The sequence below is a fragment of the Macrobrachium nipponense genome, chromosome 11 (genome assembly GCF_015104395.2).
Source record: "Macrobrachium nipponense isolate FS-2020 chromosome 11, ASM1510439v2, whole genome shotgun sequence".
NCBI classification, from domain to species: domain Eukaryota; kingdom Metazoa; phylum Arthropoda; class Malacostraca; order Decapoda; family Palaemonidae; genus Macrobrachium; species Macrobrachium nipponense.
Genome location: NC_061087.1, coordinates 609,023 through 630,053, shown reverse-complemented (window position 1 = coordinate 630,053; position 21,031 = coordinate 609,023). Strand labels below are relative to the sequence as shown.

The 21,031-nt window shown below is 39.9% G+C and overlaps 2 protein-coding genes across 5 annotated transcripts in view; one reads left to right on the top strand and one right to left on the bottom strand.

The window, feature by feature from the left end:
• Nucleotides 1-6,098, top strand: part of LOC135215163 (exonuclease mut-7 homolog) — a 176,468-nt gene extending 170,370 nt beyond the window's left edge. Inside the window, exon 4 of one of the 3 annotated variants that reach the window (XM_064249821.1) lies at nt 5,499-6,098. In XM_064249821.1, the coding sequence (XP_064105891.1) occupies nt 5,499-5,876 (378 nt within the window). In that variant the 3' untranslated portion in view covers nt 5,877-6,098. Of the gene's footprint in view, nt 1-3,271 lie in introns of all 3 variants that reach the window. The other 2 variants (XM_064249666.1, XM_064249744.1) reach the window with 2 other exon arrangements.
• Nucleotides 6,099-18,091: 11,993 nt separating this feature from the next.
• The window catches only part of LOC135214913 (heparan-alpha-glucosaminide N-acetyltransferase-like), a 25,788-nt gene continuing 22,848 nt past the window's right edge, over nt 18,092-21,031 (bottom strand). For both annotated transcript variants that reach the window (XM_064249424.1, XM_064249500.1), the window contains exon 14: nt 18,092-19,201. In XM_064249424.1, coding sequence (XP_064105494.1) covers nt 19,020-19,201 — 182 coding nt within the window. In that variant the 3' untranslated portion in view covers nt 18,092-19,019. The remainder of the gene's footprint in view (nt 19,202-21,031) is intronic.

Here is a 21,031-nt window from a genome sequence, read left to right as displayed (position 1 = left end):
CATAAGAAGCTTCAAAGCAATAAAACTTTTCATTTCATTTATTGCTGGCTGAAATCCTTGATTGTAGCATGAATCTGGCTTCATTTGAGTCTTGCTGAGAAAATCCTTAGCATTTTTGTCGGTTTCTGTAACAAAGTACTGTAGTAAAAAATTTAATCTGGGAAAACATAACAAAATGAGTCAACCATTGACTTACATTCTGTAGAGATTGTGGCTTTATCACTAAAAGTCTCAAAGCACAGATTTTCACCAGCTGAATCTGCAGTGTTTTTCCTACTCATAAATTGTATCATGTTTTCTACCTGTACCCATGTACCACTGCTAGTGCTCAGCAACTCCTCTTCCTCTGTAGTCATTTTCTCTTATTCATTATCATTTTAGTTAGAACCTGAAGTCATAAAATCTTGATGATGAATTCCTTCATCATCAAGAGAAAGCTCCTGCTTGTGTGGCATCCATATGGTTTCTGAAGGCCTTCACCTCATCGTGAAATTATTGTAGAAATCAAATTTTGCCATTTGTCACTAGAATAAACGCAAAAGGTCCTTATAATGTTGTGGGGAACTATCTGTTACAAGTTGTGTAACTAGAACCGAAAGTTTTGTGAATAAGGAGGCAAGTCCTATGTCATAGATGAGATATTTTATTGAATGAGGAGGCACACCCCTTGCACGGAAAGAGTTGAGCAAGGTTCTCAGACTGAAAGGCATAGCACTCTGCTTTGGAGGAGTTATCCATGCTCATGTGAACTTTAACCTTGCAAGTGGGAATGACTTGTCCTATGCTATCTAACTCAGGTATCATATGAGCCCCTTGGGGAGGCCTCAGACCATGACCTTGCACACAAGACTATTTTGCTACCAGCCTTACCCTTAGTGAATAGTATTTGTGAGTTACTTGAGTTATACGGACTTTCTCCTACACCACTAGAAGGGTTGGGAATCTCTTTTTCTATTTCATTCCCCAAGTTTGTGGGAAAAAACCAAGAACCTGTTAGTTCCTGAGTAGAATTATAAGTCTTTGGTTTTTTGTCTCTGGGACTTTGTTCATTGTGACTCAGAAAAGTTGTTTTCATGTCAGGTGCAAGCTATGAAGTAGGCAGTCCCTGGTTAACTGGCGGATAAGGGGGGGTTCCCTTCCCGGGTCAGCGCCGATAACCGGAATATCACAGTAATTATGGTAATGAATGGCATTTACGATGGTGTAGCACTGATCAGCCCCAGTAAACCACTTCCTGACGCCAATAAACTGCTAACCTGTGCAGAAAATCGCTTACCGACGTCAATGAACTGCCTACCGAAGCCGATAAACTGCCTACTGACTCTGATAAACGTACCAATATGCCATTAACTGGCGATTCTTATAAGCAGGGACTGCCTGCATTGTCCAAGAAGGGTCCAGCCACTTACACCTGAGTGTTGGCAACACTGTGTCAGAACCAACAACCATGAGGAGGTGGTTGCCAGGAACACCCTTCTATCTGGCTTTGTGTTGTAAACAAGTGTTTAAACTCATCAAACAAAGTGGATTGTCTAGCAGTTCAGGTGAGAGTTCAGAAAGTCTCCATTTCAGAGTAACATTTTGAACCGTTTAGTACAAACTCCTGGTAAAGAAGTTCTATGGAAACTTCATAGTAGCCTTAAACAGCTAAAGAGTGTGAGAACCACAATTTCAGTTGGATAGACTTTGGTAAAGACAAGGCAATTATCTTTTTTTTGCCCTGTTTTGGGCTACTTATGGTTTTGGGCTAGGCCCTTACCTACAACAGTATCTTTAACTAGTCTGGAGTTACTAGGGTTTGAGGAACTTGACCCCTTATGAGTCCAATGCTGTCTGTAAGGATTGTTGGAATGGCACTAAAAGGCTTAAACCTGATGTAAAGCTTTTGTCTAGTAATATGGAAACCAGAGTTTCTGAAGGTTAAGAATGTAATGTCCTTTCATCAGATCTTTGGTTAAGTACTTTCATGCTAATTTCTGTCCTTAATGGAAAGTAAGCCTGTCCTTAATGGAAGTTAAGCCACTGGACTTGTGAGCAGTGGTTACAACTTTTAAATTTGAAAACTTATTTTTGGATAAGATATTGAAATCACTCAGTGGCATAGTAATTTTCTATTTGCTCTTGCTTATCTTCATGGTCCGGAGATTATATACGATTGTTGCAGAGCGTTAAGTCCTCTGGCTTGTGCAGGGGATATTATGTCCAGAATTAATATGGAGCCTTTTTATGTAACTGCTTTTTAAACCTGGTTGTAGTTTTTGGGAAGCTTGGAGGTACTCAATGCTGAGTATTAGAAGTATACCTGTTTATGCATATTAATTCCTAGTTATCTGTCATCAGCCTTGAGTATTAGAAGTATACCTTTTTATACATAAGTACTTGCTAGTTATCTGTCATTGGCCCTGCAGGGTTTTAGTACAGTAACCCTACCCCTTCTTCTGCTAAAGGGTCACCCTCCAAAGAGACCTCAGCTATCTTCATGATGAGGATCTCATACCCGAGTGACCATCCTCCTAAGGCGGCATTAATAGCTTATGAATTGAATTCACTGCTTTAAAACAAGCATTTGTCTTGTACAACATATTTTTTACTAAGTCACTTTTAAAGGGTTGGCTGATTTCCACTTTGTCCACCTCATTTTTCAAATGTGGGAATCAGCTATATAATGGAGAGGTAAGGTTCATTTCAAAAATATAAATATGTATTTAATTTAAGATTTATATTTCAATTACTTACCTGTCCATTACATAAATTGCCCTCCTTACCTCCTCACTTCCAAAGTGGACAGAAGTAAACTGATTGGCTATGAGTATTTGTACCTATTGGTCCTCAGGTGGGGGTTGGGGGAAGCAGGTGGATAACAGAAGGATATTCATAGAAAACAGAGTATGTAAAAGCTTTATGTACATATAGTGCAGAGGTATTTAAAAAATAAATCTTAATGTTTTATATATTTGTCTTTATCCAGTGCCTTTTATTTATATAATGGAAGAAATAATTAAAACTGCCCACACCATAAAGTTGGGCACTCTCTGTACAGAGGAATTCACAATAGTAGTCATGTATGTTGTGATATTTGGTTGATGAAATCCATTTGATTTGTATTGTACCAGCAAGTTAGTCTTGACACTGGAGGATTCTGCCCATTCTACATGAAGGCAGAATTTGTTTATAAAAGTTGTCAGCATTTTTTCCTTTAGTTTTGAAAATTATTCAGAATCTTTAATGCAATCTGCCAACATGCTTATTATTTTAAGGTGTTTGTCCCCAGGGTGCTAGAGAACAACTTAAGGAAGTAATGAAGAGTTTCAAGGTTCAGATGGCACCTGATGATTTCTTATCAAGGTGTGTCAAATGTAATACCAACTCTTACATATATATCTCATCAGCTGTTATTAGAGACTTACAAAAAAGCACAGGTTCAGCGCAAGGGGACCACTGGATTGACTGCAAGGGAGGGCAGATAAACCTTGGCTCTGGTTGCACTGATGATGGAGTGAAAATTGCTTTTTCCAAAATTGCCACAGCAGTAATTGATAAGATTGAAATGTTCTATGTGTGTAGAAAATGTGGAAAATGCTACTGGGATGGTGAACATGAAAACGGATCTTTTAGAGATGTTGTGCAGGAATTTATTGTTCCAGAAGGAATGATAGTAAACTGTGTTGGGCTGTCATCTGTTGAAGATGAAGCTGCTGAAAGTGTATATGATTTAGGTAAACAGCTGAATATACTATGTGTTGAGGATCTTGACAGTGGTCAAATCTGTTTTAATAGACAATATTGCTTATAAGGGACTCGGTTAAGTTTGAGTATACTGAAGTCTTGGATTGCAATTCACTTGGAACCTTGGTTTTTTACAATGCATAAATTTGGACAGTCTATTTTAGCATAATTGTGCAAGTGGAAGAAACATATGGAGAGGAAGCATTGCTATATACAACAATGAGTTAAATCTCACGAAAATTGCTTATATTTAGCAGATGCTGCAGGCTTTCAAATGGAAAAAGTCTGTTTTCTGATTTGGTGTCTTCTTTTTCTCAGGGAGCTAGACAGCAGCTTGAAGAAGTAATGGCAATCTTCAAGGTAAAGCTGTCTCCAAATGATCTTTTTGCAAGATGTACAAAATGTAATTCAGGATCTTATATCAATGTCCCTCCAGGTATCATTAAAAAAATACGAGAAAATCAGGATAAGGTGGAATATGTACCTGATGAGTGGATGGACTTTGGTGAGGAAAGAATTAATCTGACATCTGGTGTTACACAGAATGGTGTAAAATTACAGATAGAGAAATTGATATTAGCTGTTGTCGAGAAAGCAGAGGTACTATATATTTGTGCTAGATGTGGAAGATGTTACTGGGAAGGATCTCATCAAGAAAGAGCTTTCAGGGAAATAATTACACAATTTTTGGACACTGAAAATGTGGATGGTTATTGTAAGACTTCAGGAAGTAGTGGTGATTTTAATTCATGTAAAACATTTTCAAGATGTGAAGATGTAAATCTTAGTACTTTTGATGGTTATTCAAGCTCGGAGAATGGTGAAAGGTGTGAGGTAGAGGAAGGTGTTAAAAAAATTTTTATTTATGATAAGTGAAAAGTGTTTAAGAGTATATTAACTCTATAATGCACTGAACTGATAGTGATGTGATGTGTTTTTGTATGAGAGGTAAAAAGTTTTGCCAAATTCTTGCAAATAGATCTTTCAGTATGATATTACATCATGTTAGAAAACTATCACATTATAGATACTTTGAAGCTAAGATTATGAAATGTTTTTTATATTTTGTGCAATATTTTAGTTGAGTGAAAGCAATTAAATTTATTTTGTATCACACAGGTGATATGTTGTTATATAGTATTGATATGTGCTGACTAAATGCATTTGTGTTCAAAATTTTAATAAATGATAAAAGAATTTAGTGTGTTAGGTTCCAAAGTTTACTGTTGGATCATGTTGTCACACTTGTGGAAAGTATGCATACCCTTCATATACAATTATTTGTAGGTAGTGAAGTGTAACTTTTATTTAATAATGTTGAGAACAAGAAAACTCTTTAGTGGTTGCTTTTCCTTGACTTGAAGATCTCAAAGCCAAGAGCATTCATGTGCTTACTTTCTGAGTATTTGCTTGGCAAGGATAAGTCAAGTAGTAGGTTTACTAAGCACAACTTGTTGAGCATTCACAGTAAAGAATGGGAATTGCTTTGTACATGTCAAATTTCCTTTTCTTATTGTTTAGCTATGGAAAAGAAAAATGTTTGAAAAAATCACATCTTTCTTATAGGAGGTAAATTCCTTCATTTGGTTCTCAAGATGCATTGTTTTCTTGCACATTTGCCTGCTAGCCAGTGGATTCCAGCCCATTTTTTGAAGATTGTCTGTTTCTTTATTACAATATTATATTAGTCTGTAAGGTCTCCATTTCATGTCTTATACATTTCATGTCGCACCTGTGGTTTATTTGCAAGATAAAAGTTTTCTTTTCTCCAGGCAGTTCAGGATCAGCTTGCGGAAGTGCTGGATACCTTCTCTGTGAGAATAGAGACTGGTGACATTTTCACAAGATGTACTAAATGTAATGCACACAAGTATATATCAGTTTCTTCATCTGTGATAAGGAATCTAATAGAAAGGGATGAAACATCCCAATGGGATGTGGATGAATGGGTTGACTGTGAAGGTGGTAAAATCAATTTATTATCTGGTTGCACAGACAGTGGAGCAAAATTGTGTTTGAATAAGGTTACCAAGGAAGTGGTTGGTCACGTAGACATTTTCAAGATATGTGCTCAATGTGGAAAATGTTATTGGGAAGGTTTTCATCAACATACTGCTTTGACAAATTTACAAAGACAACTTTATAGTTGAAAGTATTGGTCACCAAACAAAGCCATTCATAATAATGAAATGAGGATCTTGAAAGTTCAGTTTGACTGACTGTTAAGCTTCAAGTCATTTGAGTATGGAGAGACTCGGCAGCCCTCAGCTTAGTTACTCAGAAGTTAAGCTTTCTGGTAAGTGGCAAAATCTAATAAGTAACAAACAAATTTAGTGCTACTTGTATAATAAAAATATCCCAGTTAATGACAATTCCATTTAATTTCCAACCTAATTTAGACTGCTTATTTATCAGCATTTTGAGGTTTGATGAGTTTAGATGTATTGTGTGGCCAAACAAACATTTTTGTAATTAGGGAGTGCCTTAAATGAAAATGATTTCTTGAGGCAGGCACTAATGCTTCAGAACAGTGCAACTGCTGCGTAAAGCATTTGACAAATTTCGTTTTGAGAGTAGACTACGTAATTGCATTTTTGTTTTTAAATCAATGCAGGTTATTGTTTAATTACCTTCTTAATGTACATCATCGTTTGTACAGTATTTTATAGTTAAACATGTATTTTTAGTTTTTTTTTAGTTTTGCATACAGTTCTGGCTCAGTATTTTCTATCTTCTGTAGGTGAGAGACGTAGCTGTGGTGTACACAGTTTGTTATACCTACAGGACCTGTGTACATAGTTTGTTATACCTACAGAACCTGTGTACATAGTTTGTTATACCCACAGAACCTTATTATTGACAGCATGTAACAGGAAACTCAATGATTCAGTTATGATTTACTGTAGTTGAGGACTAAAATTATCAGAGGCAGTATTCATATGCATTCATATTCATTATGTACGTACTTGTAAACCTCTACCTGTTTGATATTCCCATGATGATTTTATCATCTTTGTTTATTGATGCCACTGTAAAATTGCATTTTCGTAATGTAAAGGCTGTGTCATTTATATTGATATATACAGGCAGTTCCTGATTAACAGCAGGGGTTCTGTTCCTGGCCGAGTGCTGATAACTGAAATGTCACAGTGATTATGGTAATAAATGGTGTTTATGATGTTGTGAGCACCAATAAACTGCTTAATGACACTGTTAACTGCTTACCAGTGCTGATAAACTGATTACTGATGATGATAAACTGCGTACCAATGCTGATAAACCACATACTGACGCCGATTAAATGCTTACCGACGCTGAATATCTGGTTAATGATGCCGTTAGCTAAGCGTCATAAAACAAAAATGTTGTTAACCCATGCCAATGATAACCGAAGACTGCCTGTACAGTATTAATACCTTTAATGTTAATTATTTTTGAGGAGTGTACCTTCAGTAATGGCAGTAATTTAGGATAGGGTTGAGACTAGCATGCCCCTACCCTTTGGATGTTATGTACCATTTTGTAAGTTGGACCAAGGCAATGGGAAAAGTTTGGCTTGGGGCTTGATAAAGCTTAATCTAAGCTAGAGTATATTACCAATACTGTAGACTCATTTCACACAGAAAAATATATTGATGGCATATTTGCACTTGTTTTATGTAACCTGGAACTTTTGAAATTTGCAGTTTTGTCTTGATTATGCCTTTGGTTAGATTTTACTCTTGTTGTGGATTATTATTATATTAAATTATTTTCCATTTTTGTGGATTATTAATATATAAATTATTTTATTGAGATCACTAATTCCCATTTCTAGACCCACAGGAGTTGCCTAAAGGACTTTAGCTATATATTTCTTTGCCATGATTAATGTTGTACATCAATTTAAGTGACTAATAGCAGTTTTTATGGTGATTCTTCCTCTTGGATGTAGGGCAATATACATTTTGGGCTTTGAAAATCATATTACATTATAGCATTCCTGAGCATTTCTTACTTCACAATTTATAACATTTCAGTAATCATATTATTTTGCATGTCTTATCCTTATTCCATATCTACTTTTCTGACTCAGTGTTCTTCATCCCTTCTCCAAATCATTGGAATTTTTCGAGATCTGTCTTTTATCCAGCAACTTCGTATCTTATCCCTTCCCACTCTTCTGAACATGAATCCAAAATTTCACACCTTTTCAAAATAACTTCCATTTTCCTTGTCATTGCTAAGCTGAAATATCAGTTTTAATTTTTTTCAGTACATCTTCCCATATTTTCATATGCTCAAGTAGTCTTATCCGTCTGTAATTCCAACATTTTAACATTGCTGTCAGTTCCCTTTATGGAGGAGTAATGATAGTTTATATTTGACAACATCTCCAAAGGTTGTGTGAGAGAGAGAGAGAGAGAGATTGGTGGAAGAATGAATGGGAGTGGTTAAATGGCGGTCGGAAGAATGTCTGTTGTAGCACTCTGTGGAAAGTCAATGGAAGTCTGTTACGAGAGTCTAAGAGTGAGGCGTCTGGTCAAGTCAGAGTTGGTTTTGACAGCAGTTGTCCTTTGGTGTTTAGTTGTTTTGGTGGTAATTGATAGACTTTGGGGTTGTGAAGTTGTTGTGCGTGTGTCTGTCTAGTTGTGGTGAGGTTAAGAAGGTTGGTGGTGCATTTTCGGTGTCTGTTAGTGGTGGTTGGGGCAGTGTTGGTTTTGGCCGGTTGTTGTACTTCTGTAGGTTGTTGTACTTCTGTAAGTCGTGTGGTTGTCGTGTTTTTTCGGGGTGTTGGTGTTCATCTGCATTGAGTTGTTGGGTTATTGAGTTTTTGTGGGGTTGTGGGTCTCGGGGGCGTTGGTTGGTGCTTGGTTGTCGGCGGTGGTTGTGTCGGCTAGCCTATAGCCTATATCCAGTGGACAGCACAGCCTAGCCCTGAGTAGCAGAAGCCAGAGGCGAGTACCTGTTTGTGTTTTTTGTTCTGCTGTATTTTGTAGTGTTAAGTAGAAAGTGTGATTGAGGGTGGGTTTGATAGCCAGACAGGTTAAGTTTATGTGGGGAGGTTACTTGTTTTTTGTGATCCCGCCACATTATTTTTTGGCGCCCGAACAGGGACTGCTGGTGTGGCAGCTGCAGGACGATTGGTCTAGGCTAGTGTGTGTGATTGGTGAGAAAGTTTAGGATGGAAGGATTGAGTGAGGTGGAGAGGCTGAAGGAGGAGTTGAGGTTGGAGAGGGAAGTAAGAGGACAATTGGAAGTGGATAATGAGAGGTTGAGGGTAGAGTGTGAGGAGCTGAAGAGCGAGTTGGAGGAAATGAGAGGAATGCTAAGGAGTGCAAAAGTGGAAATGAAAGAAGAAGTGAAAGGAGCAGAAGAGAGAATGGTTGAGAAAATGGACGAAAAATTCTTAGTGATGATGAATGCAGTGCAGGAGATGATGAAGGGGTTCATGGGAGAGGGAGCTGTAGGAGTAGGCCTACTAGGTCTTGTGATAGGCCAGAAGTGGTAAAGACAGTGGAAGAGCGAGGGGATGAAACTACGAGTGACGAAGGTGACTTGTTTGTGATAGGTAAAGGAAAGAAGGGAAAGAGACGAATAAGATAAACCTGAGGACAAGAATAAGAAGGGGGCTGAGGAAAAAAAGACGAATAAGGGAAAGAAGGCTAGTAAGGATGACGGACAGGATGAGACTGGGACTGAATACATTGGGGAAAGGGCTGAGAGTGATTTGGATAGCGGTGAGTGGAACCAGGTGGGTAGAAAGAAGGGTAAGAAGAGCGTAATGAGGAGCATGGATGTTAGTATGGAAGTTGATTCGCTATATTCGGACGAGGTTAAGAGGGATCAGAATGGTAGTAGCGAAAGTGAGAGTGAGCGGGAAGTACAAAAGGCTGTATATATGAGAGATACCTAGATGTGCACAATACGAGGAATATGGTAGTAGGGACATAGGGGATTTTTTTTAAAGAATATGAAAGGTATTGTGAGGCAAAGTATGGGGATAACAAGAGAGTCTGGGCAAGAGAGTTGGGTAGCTTTTTGACAGGATTTTTGTTGAATATGTATGGGGTAGTGATGAGTGTGGGGAATGTGCCTTATGAGAGTGTGAAAGCCAGGATTGTGGAACAGGCGAAGAGGATAAGGAGTAGTGTTAGATATAGGAGAAAACATGGTTTTGATGAGGTAAGAATGAATGTTGGTGAGTCGTTGTCGATGTATGTGTGCAGGTTGGAAACATTAGCCAGGAAAAAGTTTGGGGATGAAGGGATAAATGAGTGTAAAGAGTTGTGAGGAAGTTGTTGGAGACTGTGCCTGAGAGTGTGTGTGAGTTTGTAAATCTGAAACGTAAGGAGAAAATGCGATGGACGAATGAAAGGTTGTCGTGGAACGACATTTTGGAAATAGTAGAGGATTATGAGTTGGATAGGTGTATGAAAGAGAGTAGAAGTGTTAGTATTAGGACTGAAGTGGCTGGTGTTATACCAGAGTTTAAGAGCTATAGGGAGGCAGTTTTGGAAGGGCCAAGGCGAATGGCAGAGCGAGTGGTTGATAGGAGCGTTAGAGCCAGTAACGTAAGTATGGTTCTCCCTAAGAGAGATCGGAGTGCAAGCGTTGGAAGAGTAGGGTCGGTTAGTCGTGAACGAGAGCAGCAGTGTTACAGATGTGGAAAGCTAGGACACAGGAAGAATGAATGTCGGTGGGCGTTGGGAGCTTGCTTCGGGTGTGGGCAAACAGTGCATTTAGTGAGCGAGTGTAAGAAGGATAGGGATATTAAATGTTACAGGTGTGGGCAAGTAGGGCATATAGCAAGTGGATGTCGAGGTACTCGTGTGACTGAGGTTTGTGGTAATTGTGGGAAGAATGGGCATTATGCTAGGATGTGTAAGGAACAGCGGGCAAAATGTGTTGAGTGTGGAATGGAAGGTCATGTGGCGAGTGTGTGTAGGCGAAAGAGGATGAGTCAGGTTGGGAGTTCGGGAAACTAGGTACAAAGGGGATTCAGTTGGGTGGGTCCTCTGGTGTGCGGTCAGTAAGAGTGATGCATGTGCGTGAAGGATTGATGCATGTGCGTGAAGGATTGTTGCATGAAAAAGGGTTTGGAGGAAGAGCTCATGAATGTATGAGTGTAAAAGTGAGGTGCAAAGGGGTGTGTTTGGTTGCTTTGATTGATACTGGGTGCAGTGTCAGTGTTCTTTTTAAGAATGGATGTGACAAGTTGCGGAGTGAGTGTGAAATTAGGAAATGTAAAGGGGAGGTACGAGGAATAGGAAATTTAGGTATGCCTGTGGTGGGAATGTTGCGTGAAAATGTAGAAATCGAAGGGGTAGTGATGGATGAAGGTGACTTTTGTGTGATCGAGGGAAGGAGGAAGTGATAAGTATGATATGTTGTTAGGATACAGGTTCCTGAAGAAGTGTGGGATGGTGGTCCATCCGAGCAGGAATATGATTGAGTTGCATAGGAAGGGGAATGTACATGGAGATTTGTACTTGGATAGGGATGGAGGGGTAAGCAGTAAAATATGGAAGGGAGTGCCGTTGGTTGCGAAAGAGAGTGTAAAAGTGCCGCGAGAAGTTGGAGAAGTTGTTAGTGTGAAAGTTGCGTGGCCCGATAGTCTTGGGATTGTCAAAGGTGACAAGTTTGCATATGTGGTTGAGGGGGTGGATGCGAACAAGTTGGTAAGAGCGAGCGTGCACGTGTACGACGGGATTTTGGATATGGAGAATCCTCGGGTTTTGTGGCCTCGATTGCCTGAGGTTGTTAAAAAGGAACGAGTGCGGGGTATCTGGTGAAGGTGATTGTGTGGGGTTGTTGTATACGTTGGTGGATGTGGACAACGAAAGATATGTTAGGGTGCGGCGGGTGATGACAGGTAGCATGAAAGAAAGTGATGAGTGGAAGTATGATAAAGTTGAGAGAAAGAATTGAGGTGGATGAAAATGTTGGTGATGACAAGAGGGAGCGGTTGATGCAGATGTTGTGGGATAGGCGGGGTGCGTTGAGTCGGGGTGACGAGGATTTCAGGGGATCTAAGCTCCCAGAGTTCAAGATAGTTTTGAATGACGATACCCCCATATATCAGCGTCCCCGACACTTTTCTGCGCCTATTGCCCGAGAGATTGAGAAACAGTGTGAGGAACTTGAGAGAGTGGGAGTGATCGAGAGGAGCGAGAGTGCTTGGAATAGTCCCATAGTCCCAGTACGTAAGACAGATGGGAGTTGGAGGATGTGTGTGGATTACAGGAAGGTGAATGAAGTGACTGTGAAGGAGCGATTCCCGATGAATGTGGTGTCTGATTGTGTGTATAAGATGCATGGGATGAGAGTGTTCACAAAATTGGATTTGGTAAGGGCCTATTACCAGATGCCTCTTGAGAAAGGGAGCAGGCATGTTACAGCTTTTTCGAGTGGTAGCTGCCACTATCAATTCAAAAGGTTAAGTTTTGGATTGGCTAATGCGCCTGCTGCCTTCCAAAGGGCGATGAATGTAGTTTTGGCTGGTTTTGATAGAAGGAAGGTGACTGTGTTTATAGATGACGTTTTGATTGCAAGTGAGACTGTTGAGGAGAATGTGGAACTGCTTGAGAAGGTGTTAGAACGGTTGGAAGAGGTTGGAGTGAAAGTGAAGCTGGAGAAGTGTACGTGGTTGGCTGGGGAAGTGGAATTTCTTGGTCATAAGGTGAGTGCGAGTGGTATAAGGAAGAGTAAAAAGTTTGTGGAAAAAGTAAAGGAGTTTCCACGTCCCCGGACCGTGCGGGAGTTAAAGGGTTTTTTGGGTCTGATTGAGTTTGGGAGGAAGTTCGTTAGGGATTGTTCGGGTATAGGGAAGCCGTTGACTGAATGGACCGGGAAGAAAAATTGTACAAGCTAAGGTTTGGATGAGCGAATGGTGGGAGCATTTGAGAGATGAAAGAGGAGGCTGCTAGGGACGTCACCTTGGCTTTTCCGGACTACAGTGAGGATGCCAGTAAGTTTGAGTTGTATGCTGATGCTAGTAAGTTTAGTATGGGAGGATGCTTGGTGCAGATGCAAGAGGTGAATGGGGAGGGACAATTGAGAGTGATTGCGTATGTGAGTAAAGCTTTTAATAAAGCAGAGCTTAAGTATTCGGTGGTTGAGAAGGAGCTTGCGGCAATAAGGTTTTGTGTGAAAGCGTTGAAAGTGTTTTTGTATGGGGTAAAGTTTGTCATAAGGACAGATCATCGGCCGTTAGTTTATATGATTAAGAAGGAAAGTGTGAATGCTAGGATTGCGAGGACAATTGAGGATTTGAGTGAGTTTGATTTTGGCTTAGAATATGTGCCGGGGAGTAAAAATGTGATTGCTGATACGATGTCTAGGATGCATGGTAAGGACAGTGGTGTTGTGAAAAGTGACTGGGATCCGAATATGGTACCTGAGGGTGGGGTTTGGTTGTAAAAGAGAGGTTTGAAGGGAATGACAGAATGTGTGAATGTTTTTTTTCGGCGTTGAAAAACTTGGAAGGTAAGGGTCTGGTTGAAGAGGTACCCGGTAGTGTGAATGAGTTGCGAGTGAAGTTGATGAGTGATGTGCAGAAGGAAGTGGCATATGCGGAGGAACAAGGTGGGGAAAGAGAAATGTTGCATGAATTGTTGTCAGCAGTAGCTGAGTTGTTTGGAATAAAAGTGTTGTTGTATTTTGGATGGGACAGACCGGTTGAATATCGAGGAAGGGTGAGTACAGATAATGAACATGGGGTTTTGATGATTCAGTGCGGGGAACGTGGTTGTAATTGGTTGGTTACAAAAAGGAACTGTGAAGGGGATCTGAGTCAGAATTGTGGAAATGGTGGGGAATTAACTGAGGATGAATGTGATGAGGAGGATTGTGATGTGGATAATCAGGTGGACGTGGTAGTGAATGCGTGTATGCATGGAACTCGAGGGAAAATGGTGACGTTTGTCCGAGTAAATGATAGTGAGTACTGTAGTTTGGTTGATACAGGGGCACAGGTTTCCTTGGTGAGTGGGTCAGTGGTGAGTGAACTTGAGAGACGTGATTGGGAAGTGAAAAGGCAGTCTACAAGGGTGAGAATTCATGGGTTAGGACAAGGAAGTGTTTTAGTATGGGAAGAGGTACGGTTAAAGGTTAGGTTGGGAGATCTTGAAGTAATGCATAACTTTATAGTCATAGGAGAAAATGATATGCCATCTTGCTTTTTAATAGGGATAGATTTTTTGAGGATCCACGATATAGACGTAGATATAGGAAATGGAATTCTTAGAAAGGGGGCTGACAAGTAGCTAGGATTCAAGATGGTAATGTGTTTGTAGCAAACTTTGTGGGTATGATTGATATTGCTAGGAGTGAGAATGATCTGTTGAGTGAGGAAGAGATTGAGGAAATGCAAAGTAAGTGCCTGGAGATAAGTGTGTTGCGACAATGTGTTTTGGGAGGAGTGCGTGTGGAAGACTGGCCATGTGAGTTGGATGTATTTAAGAGGGTTGCTAAACGTTTTGTGGTGTGCAAAAACAGAGTGTACTTTTTGCATCAGGAAGGGGTGTATGACAAGGAAGTGTATGTGCCAGTGTTTTCTGTTGAGTCAGCTGTGAGTATGTGTTTGTTGGTGCATGATCGGTTTGGGCATATGGGAAAAAATAAGTTGTGGGAATGCATGAGAGAGAGATTGTATGCGCCTGGGTTGAATAAGATTTGTATGGAATGTAGCTGTCACGTGTGAAGACTGTCAGAGGGGAAAGTATCAGAGTGTGCATGCAAGTCCACCTGTGTTGCGATTGCAGATGAAAGAGCCGTTTGAAATGCTTGTGATTGATTGTTTTTCTTTGCCTAGGACTGCAAGAGGACACGTGGGGATGATTGTGATGGTGGATCACATGAGTAAATTTGCCTATGTGGTTCCCATCAAAGATAAGAGGAGTGAAACTGTTGCACGAATGGTGGGTCAAGTGATGTTGCCCGTGTGTGTGTAAGCCGGCAAAAGTGTTAAGTGATAATGGACCTGAGTTTGTGGGATGGGAATTTGAAGAAATGTTGAAGGAATGGGGTATTGTGCATGTGTATTCTACTCCGTATATGTCTAGTGCGAATGGGTTGGCTGAAAGGACTGTTAGGACGATGACTGAAATTTTGCGAATGATGAGTAAGAGCGACAAGGATTGGGATATGTATGTAGGACGTGCAGTTTGGGCATATAATGCCACACTGCAGAAGAGTATAGGTATGTCTCCTTGTAAATGTGTTGAATTTTGAAAGGATTGTCAGACCGCGGTTGGGTCTGTCAGAAGGTGATAGGGATTTGTGGAAGAAAGCGAGTGAAAGGTTTGAGAGTTTTAAGATTGGGGATAAGATGTTGAAAGAGGTGGTTGAGATGGGAAGAATGAATGTGAATAAAGTAAGGGAGAAATTTGAAGGGTTTTTGAGATTTTGGAAGTGGGGCCAAGTCGATTGAGTTATGTTTTGGGGAAATTGCGAGTAGGTGGGGGACTGGATGAGGTTAGGGCACACCATAACCAGCTCCGTAAGTGGAGGGAAGTACCACAGTATGTTCGGGAGAATGCGATGAGTGAGTGGTTGAGGGTGAATAAGTATGAGCCGACTGTCGGTGAACAAATTGGTCTGGGAGATAGACAGTTGGTGTTGGTTGAGTATGGAAGAAAACAGAAGAGTGTGGAGAGAGGAAGTGGAATGAAAAAGCGTGAATGGCATGGTAAAGGGGTTGGTGGTAGGGTGCAAACGGTTGATAAAGCGTGTGCTACGGATGACTTTGGGGGAATGAATGATACTTGCATTGTATGTGGGTTTGAGTTGACAGGGACAAATAAGACTTCAGTGAGAAGGAAACTGAGTAGTGAGGAGGTAGTTGATAGGATGGATAAGTCTTTGCAGGAGTTTGACAGAAGTATGGATGAACTGAGTGGTTTGGTGGCCGAAATAGGGGAGATGTTGGAACCAGAGTTGGAAGACATCGGTGAAGTAGTGAATGGAATTTGGGAGGATGGTAGTGAGGGAGATAATGGGAGTTTGAAAGAAAGTGGTTTGGAAGAAGTGAATGGCGATGTAACTGAAAGAGTGTATGATGGTCCTCAAACAAGATCCAGGGGGCCTGCATCTGAGCATCCTTGGGTGTTGCGAAAGTCAATTTAGTGTGGATGTTGTGAGTGTAAGGAGATGATGTCAAATGTAATGGGGGAGGTAATATGGAGGAGTAATGATAGTTTATATTTGACAACATCTCCAAAGGTTGTGTGAGAGAGAGAGAGAGAGAGAGAGATTGGTGGAAGAATGAATGGGAGTGGTTAAATGGCGGTCGGAAGAATGTCTGTTGTAGCGCTCTGTGGAAAGTCAATGGAAGTCTGTTACGAGAGTCGTAAGAGTGAGGCGTCTGGTCAAGTCAGAGTTGGTTTTGATAGCAGTTGTCCTTTGGTGTTTAGTTGTTTTGGTGGTAATTGATAGATTTTGGGGTTGTGAAGTTGTTGTGTGTGTGTCTGTCTAGTTGTGGTGAGGTTAAGAAGGTTGGTGGTGCATTTTCGGTGTCTGTTAGTGGTGGTTGGGGCAGTGTTGGTTTTGGCCGGTTGTTGTACTTCTGTAAGTCGTGTGGTTGTCGTGTTTTTTTTCGGGGTGTTGGTGTTCATCTGCATTGAGTTGTCGAGTTATTGAGTTTTTGTGGGGTTGTGGGTCTCGGGGGCGTTGGTTGGTGCTTGGTTGTCGGCGGTGGTTGTGTCGGCTAGCCTATAGCCTATATCCAGTGGACAGCACAGCCTAGCCCTGAGTAGCAGAAGCCAGAGGTGAGTACCTGTTTGTGTTTTTTGTTCTGTATGTAGGTATGGGTCATTTGTCCTGCTGTATTTTGTAGTGTAGTGTTAAGTGGAAAGTGTGATTGAGGGTGGGTTTGATAGCCAGACAGGTTAAGTTTATGTGGGGAGGTTACTTGTTTTTTTTGATCCCGCCACACCTTTACTTTGTGTACTGTAAGGTTCGCTTTCCTATAGTTCTGGGCCTGTTCATTCTGGTGTCATGTTTTCATCTAATAAGCTCATGGATAAACCAGCCCTCTTGTTGCTTACATTAGGTCACTTGTCATTCTGGTTGGTCATGGAGCTTTTACTTTAGTTTCCTGAAGGACTAATCTCTGTTGATCCTTCCTTTACATCTACAACTCTGCATCCTACAGTTATGTTCATTTCCTTTGTTGAGAAGGTTCTCAGAATATCGCCTCCATTTTCCGGTATGTTTTTTTGTTTTCAAATTTCTCTTTTGTTCATCTACTAAAAACTTCACCCCATGTACATCTTTCTTCAGCCAATTTACTATCTTGCATATTTTTGTTTTTCTCTACTGGGGTAATATTCTGATTTTATCGTACCAACTCATCTTGTCTGTGTTTGTCACCTTCCTTTTAGCCTCCATCACTGTTTCCTCTTAAACTACATCTCAATCTTCTTTCCTGCCTCTCCTCTGAGGGAGCATGGCAATCTCTTGTCCTCTTCAATTGCCCTTTGAAATTTCAATTGTCCATAAAGTCCCAGTACCATTCTGAGCAATAAATATACTTGTAATGGTACTGGGACTTTATGTACACCCTGTACATCTTCATTACACTATCATGTCTCTAGTTGTATTTACTTCCTTGATGTCACCCAGCATACTATTAACTAACTTTTGTATGCCTTCTCTCAGTGGTTTCCATTGACCTCTTTTTAATGCTGTACTATTTTCTGTCGCTTTTTGTTTATGTATTTTCCTTTTTTTATTTCATTTTTAGTTTACATGTTTTTATTCTTTTGACTGGTGGTAGTTACATCATCTTATTGCAACCTGCAGTGGTGTTAATAAAGCACCTCATGATAATTCTAACAGTACAAATATTTTATGCTGTTTATACTTTTCATCATAATAACATCAGTTTGCATTTCAGATTAATATACTCAAAATAGCTCTGTCCATTCCTATATGACCATTTAGGTACCATCTGCTTTTCAGTATCCCATTTAACTTTGGTGGTGCTGTCATTACATCAGGTAATCTTTCCTAAAATTCTTTTACTTATTCTGGTTTTCCTGGTTGCAGTGAGTAAACCATACACAGATATATTACTGCTTTTCCTAAAATAATCACTACATATTCTTTTCAATTTATTCTCCCTACTGCTATCACTTTTTCAGCCATTCCTTCATTGGCCAATAAACCTACTCCATTTGGTCTTGCCTCACACCACAGGAATTTATATATTTCCGAGTCTTTATAAATGATTCTATGCCAGATTATTTATACGTACCGTACATATATTCCATGTTTCTTCTTGTCAGCATTTTCACCACTTCCGTGCTTTTCCTATCATTTTTCCCCACCATTTTTCGCACATTTATAATACTTATTTTGTAGGAACAATAAAACTCATACACAATAAACAAATATCATGTACGTATATCGATACAATATACTACAGTGTACCATCAGAAAATAACAAACAAAAGTATGACATACATTGGATAACAAGAAAACGTGTATAATTCTTACTCCATGAAAGACTAAATTTCAATGTATGAATTTTCTGTAACATAAACAAAATTATACAAGGAACTTCAATGCATTTTTTCACTGTTAAATAGGTATTTCATCATAGCATACTACGCAAGGGTAACACACTACCTTATGCAGAACTTCTGATCAGAATGATAAGTACAATTAATCATTTAAGTGGGTGGTGTAAATATTACCACAAAAATGTGAGAAAGAAAAGTTCTAGTTGTCCAGCTATAAAGGAAAATGACACCATAGAGGTATTGCCTTGGTTCATAATAAAGTCAACCTTGATTGAGACTGAATGGTACCAGGTTCAATTCCTGATATAATAGTTGCATAGTGATGCTAAATTGTGTGTCAAGGTGTCTGGTTTTAGATAAAAAAAATCTTTAAACTAGATTGTGTGAGTAATTTTTGCTGTCTTAAGATTTTATTTCACTGGGTAGTGTTTACATGTAGGCCGAATATAATTTTAGCTGGCATTTTTGGAAATTAGACATATCTATATGGAATATTTGTTCTATAGTATGCGGTGTCCTAGATTTAGTATGAAACTGGATATTTTCCATATATCAGATATATAAACAGACTTACTGTACTCTGTAGCAGTTTTAGAATGAATGAGCTATAACATGCACTGATTCAAAACTATCAATGAAAGTAAGTAGTTCAAACCAAATTAGTAATTCACATTATACTGTTCATATTTCTGGTGTCGTGGACTAGCTTCTCCACATTTCTAATATAATTAAAAATTGTAATAATTCAGAATAAGCCTCTCCACCTCTTGGATAGTGTTATGTCTATCAGACTGTGTAGAACTTCTTCTTGTAAAACAGATACAGACCAATGAGGACCCACAGTGTTGTTCCCCATAATGTTTCTGCCAATACTTGGAGATGGGTATTCATAGAGCCAACTTTATAGTGCCATGGAAACAAATTATAAGCAACGTTGTGCCCAACGTAAAGGAAGATGCTGTTCATACCTGTAACATTATATATACAGTATTAGTAGTTTTTCTCTATTTTGATAATTGTCATAAAAATTAAAAATTAATTTATAGAAATGTTCAAAGATATCTATTTGTACTCATTTGTGAAAACTTCCTTATCAGTACATTCCATAAAAATTATACATTACACCTGTAGCTTGTCAGTTTTTAGAGAAAATCAGTTTACTCAGACTTAATTCTAACAGGCGTGTCAACATTTTATACCCCCCAAAGGTGGGTAGCACCATCAGTGCACCTTATGGGATGCATTGTAGGTAATGCTTAAGGTTCTTGTGCAGCGTCCCTTCAGACCCTAGCTGCAACCCCTTTCATTCCTTTTACTGTAACTCTCTTCATATTATCTTTCTTCCCTCTTACTTTCCACTTGTAAAATCTCCCCGTTTTAGTGCTGAATTACCTAGGTCCCAGCACTTGACCTTTTTCCTAAATTTATACATTATTATTTTTTTTTTTTTTTTTTTTTTTTTTTTTTTTGCTCTATCACAGTCCTCCAATTCGACTGGGTGGTATTTATAGTGTGGGGTTCCGGGTTGCATCCTGCCTCCTTAGGAGTCCATCACTCTTCTTACTATGTGTGCCGTTTCTAGGATCACACTTTTCTGCATGAGTCCTGGAGCTACTTCAGCCTCTAGTTTTTCTAGATTCCTTTTCAGGGATCTTGGGATCGTGCCTAGTGCTCCTATGATTATGGGTACGATTTCCACTGGCATTACCCATATCCCTTCTTATTTCTATTTTCAGATCTTGATACTTATCCAATTTTTTCCCTCTCTTTCTCTTCAACTCTGCTGTCCCATGGTATTGCGACATCAATGAGTGATACTTTCTTCTTGACTTTGTCAATCAACGTCACGTCTGGTCTGTTTGCACGTATCACCCTATCCGTTCTGATACCATAGTCCCAGAGGATCTTTGCCTGATCGTTTTCTATCACTCCTTCAGGTTGGTGCTCGTACCACTTATTACTGCAAGGTAGCTGATGTTTCTTGCACAGGCTCCAATGGATGGGCTTTTGCCACTGAATCATGCCTCTTTTTGTACTGGTTCTGTGCAAGTGCCGGGCATTCACTTGCTATGTGGTTTATGGTTTCACTTTTCGTATTGCACTTCCTACATATGGGGAGATATGTTATTTCCGTCTATCGTACTTTGAACATATCTGGTTCTTAGGGCCTGATCTTGTGCCGCTGTTATCATTCCTTCAGTTTCCTTCTTTAGCTCTCCCCTCTGTAGCCATTGCCAATTGTCATCGCTGGCTAGTTCTTTAGTCTGTCTCATGTATTGTCCGTGCATTGGTTTGTTGTGCCAGTCCTCTGTTCTTTCTGTCTTTCTCCTGTCTCTGTATATTTCTGGGTCTTCGTCTATTTTATTAGTCCTTCTTCCCATGCACTCTTTAGCCACTCGTCTTCACTGGTTTTCAGATATTGACCCAGTGCTCTGTTTTCGATGTTGACGCAGTCCTCTATACTTAGTAGTCCTCTCCCTCCTTCCTTTCGTGTTATGTATAGTCTGTCCGTATTTGCTCTTGGGTGTAGTGCTTTGTGTATTGTCATATGTTTCCTGGTTTTTTCTGATCTATGCTGCGGAGTTCTGCCTTCGTCCATTCACTATTCCTGCGCTGTATCTGATTACTGGCACTGCCCATGTGTTTATGGCTTTTATCATATTTCCGGCGTTGAGTTTTGACTTGAGTATCGCCTTGAGTCCTCTGCATATATTCTTTCCTGATCGTGTCCTTCATCTCTTGGTGTTTTATATCTCCTCCTTCCATTATTCCCTTTCTTCCCTCTTACTTTCCACTTG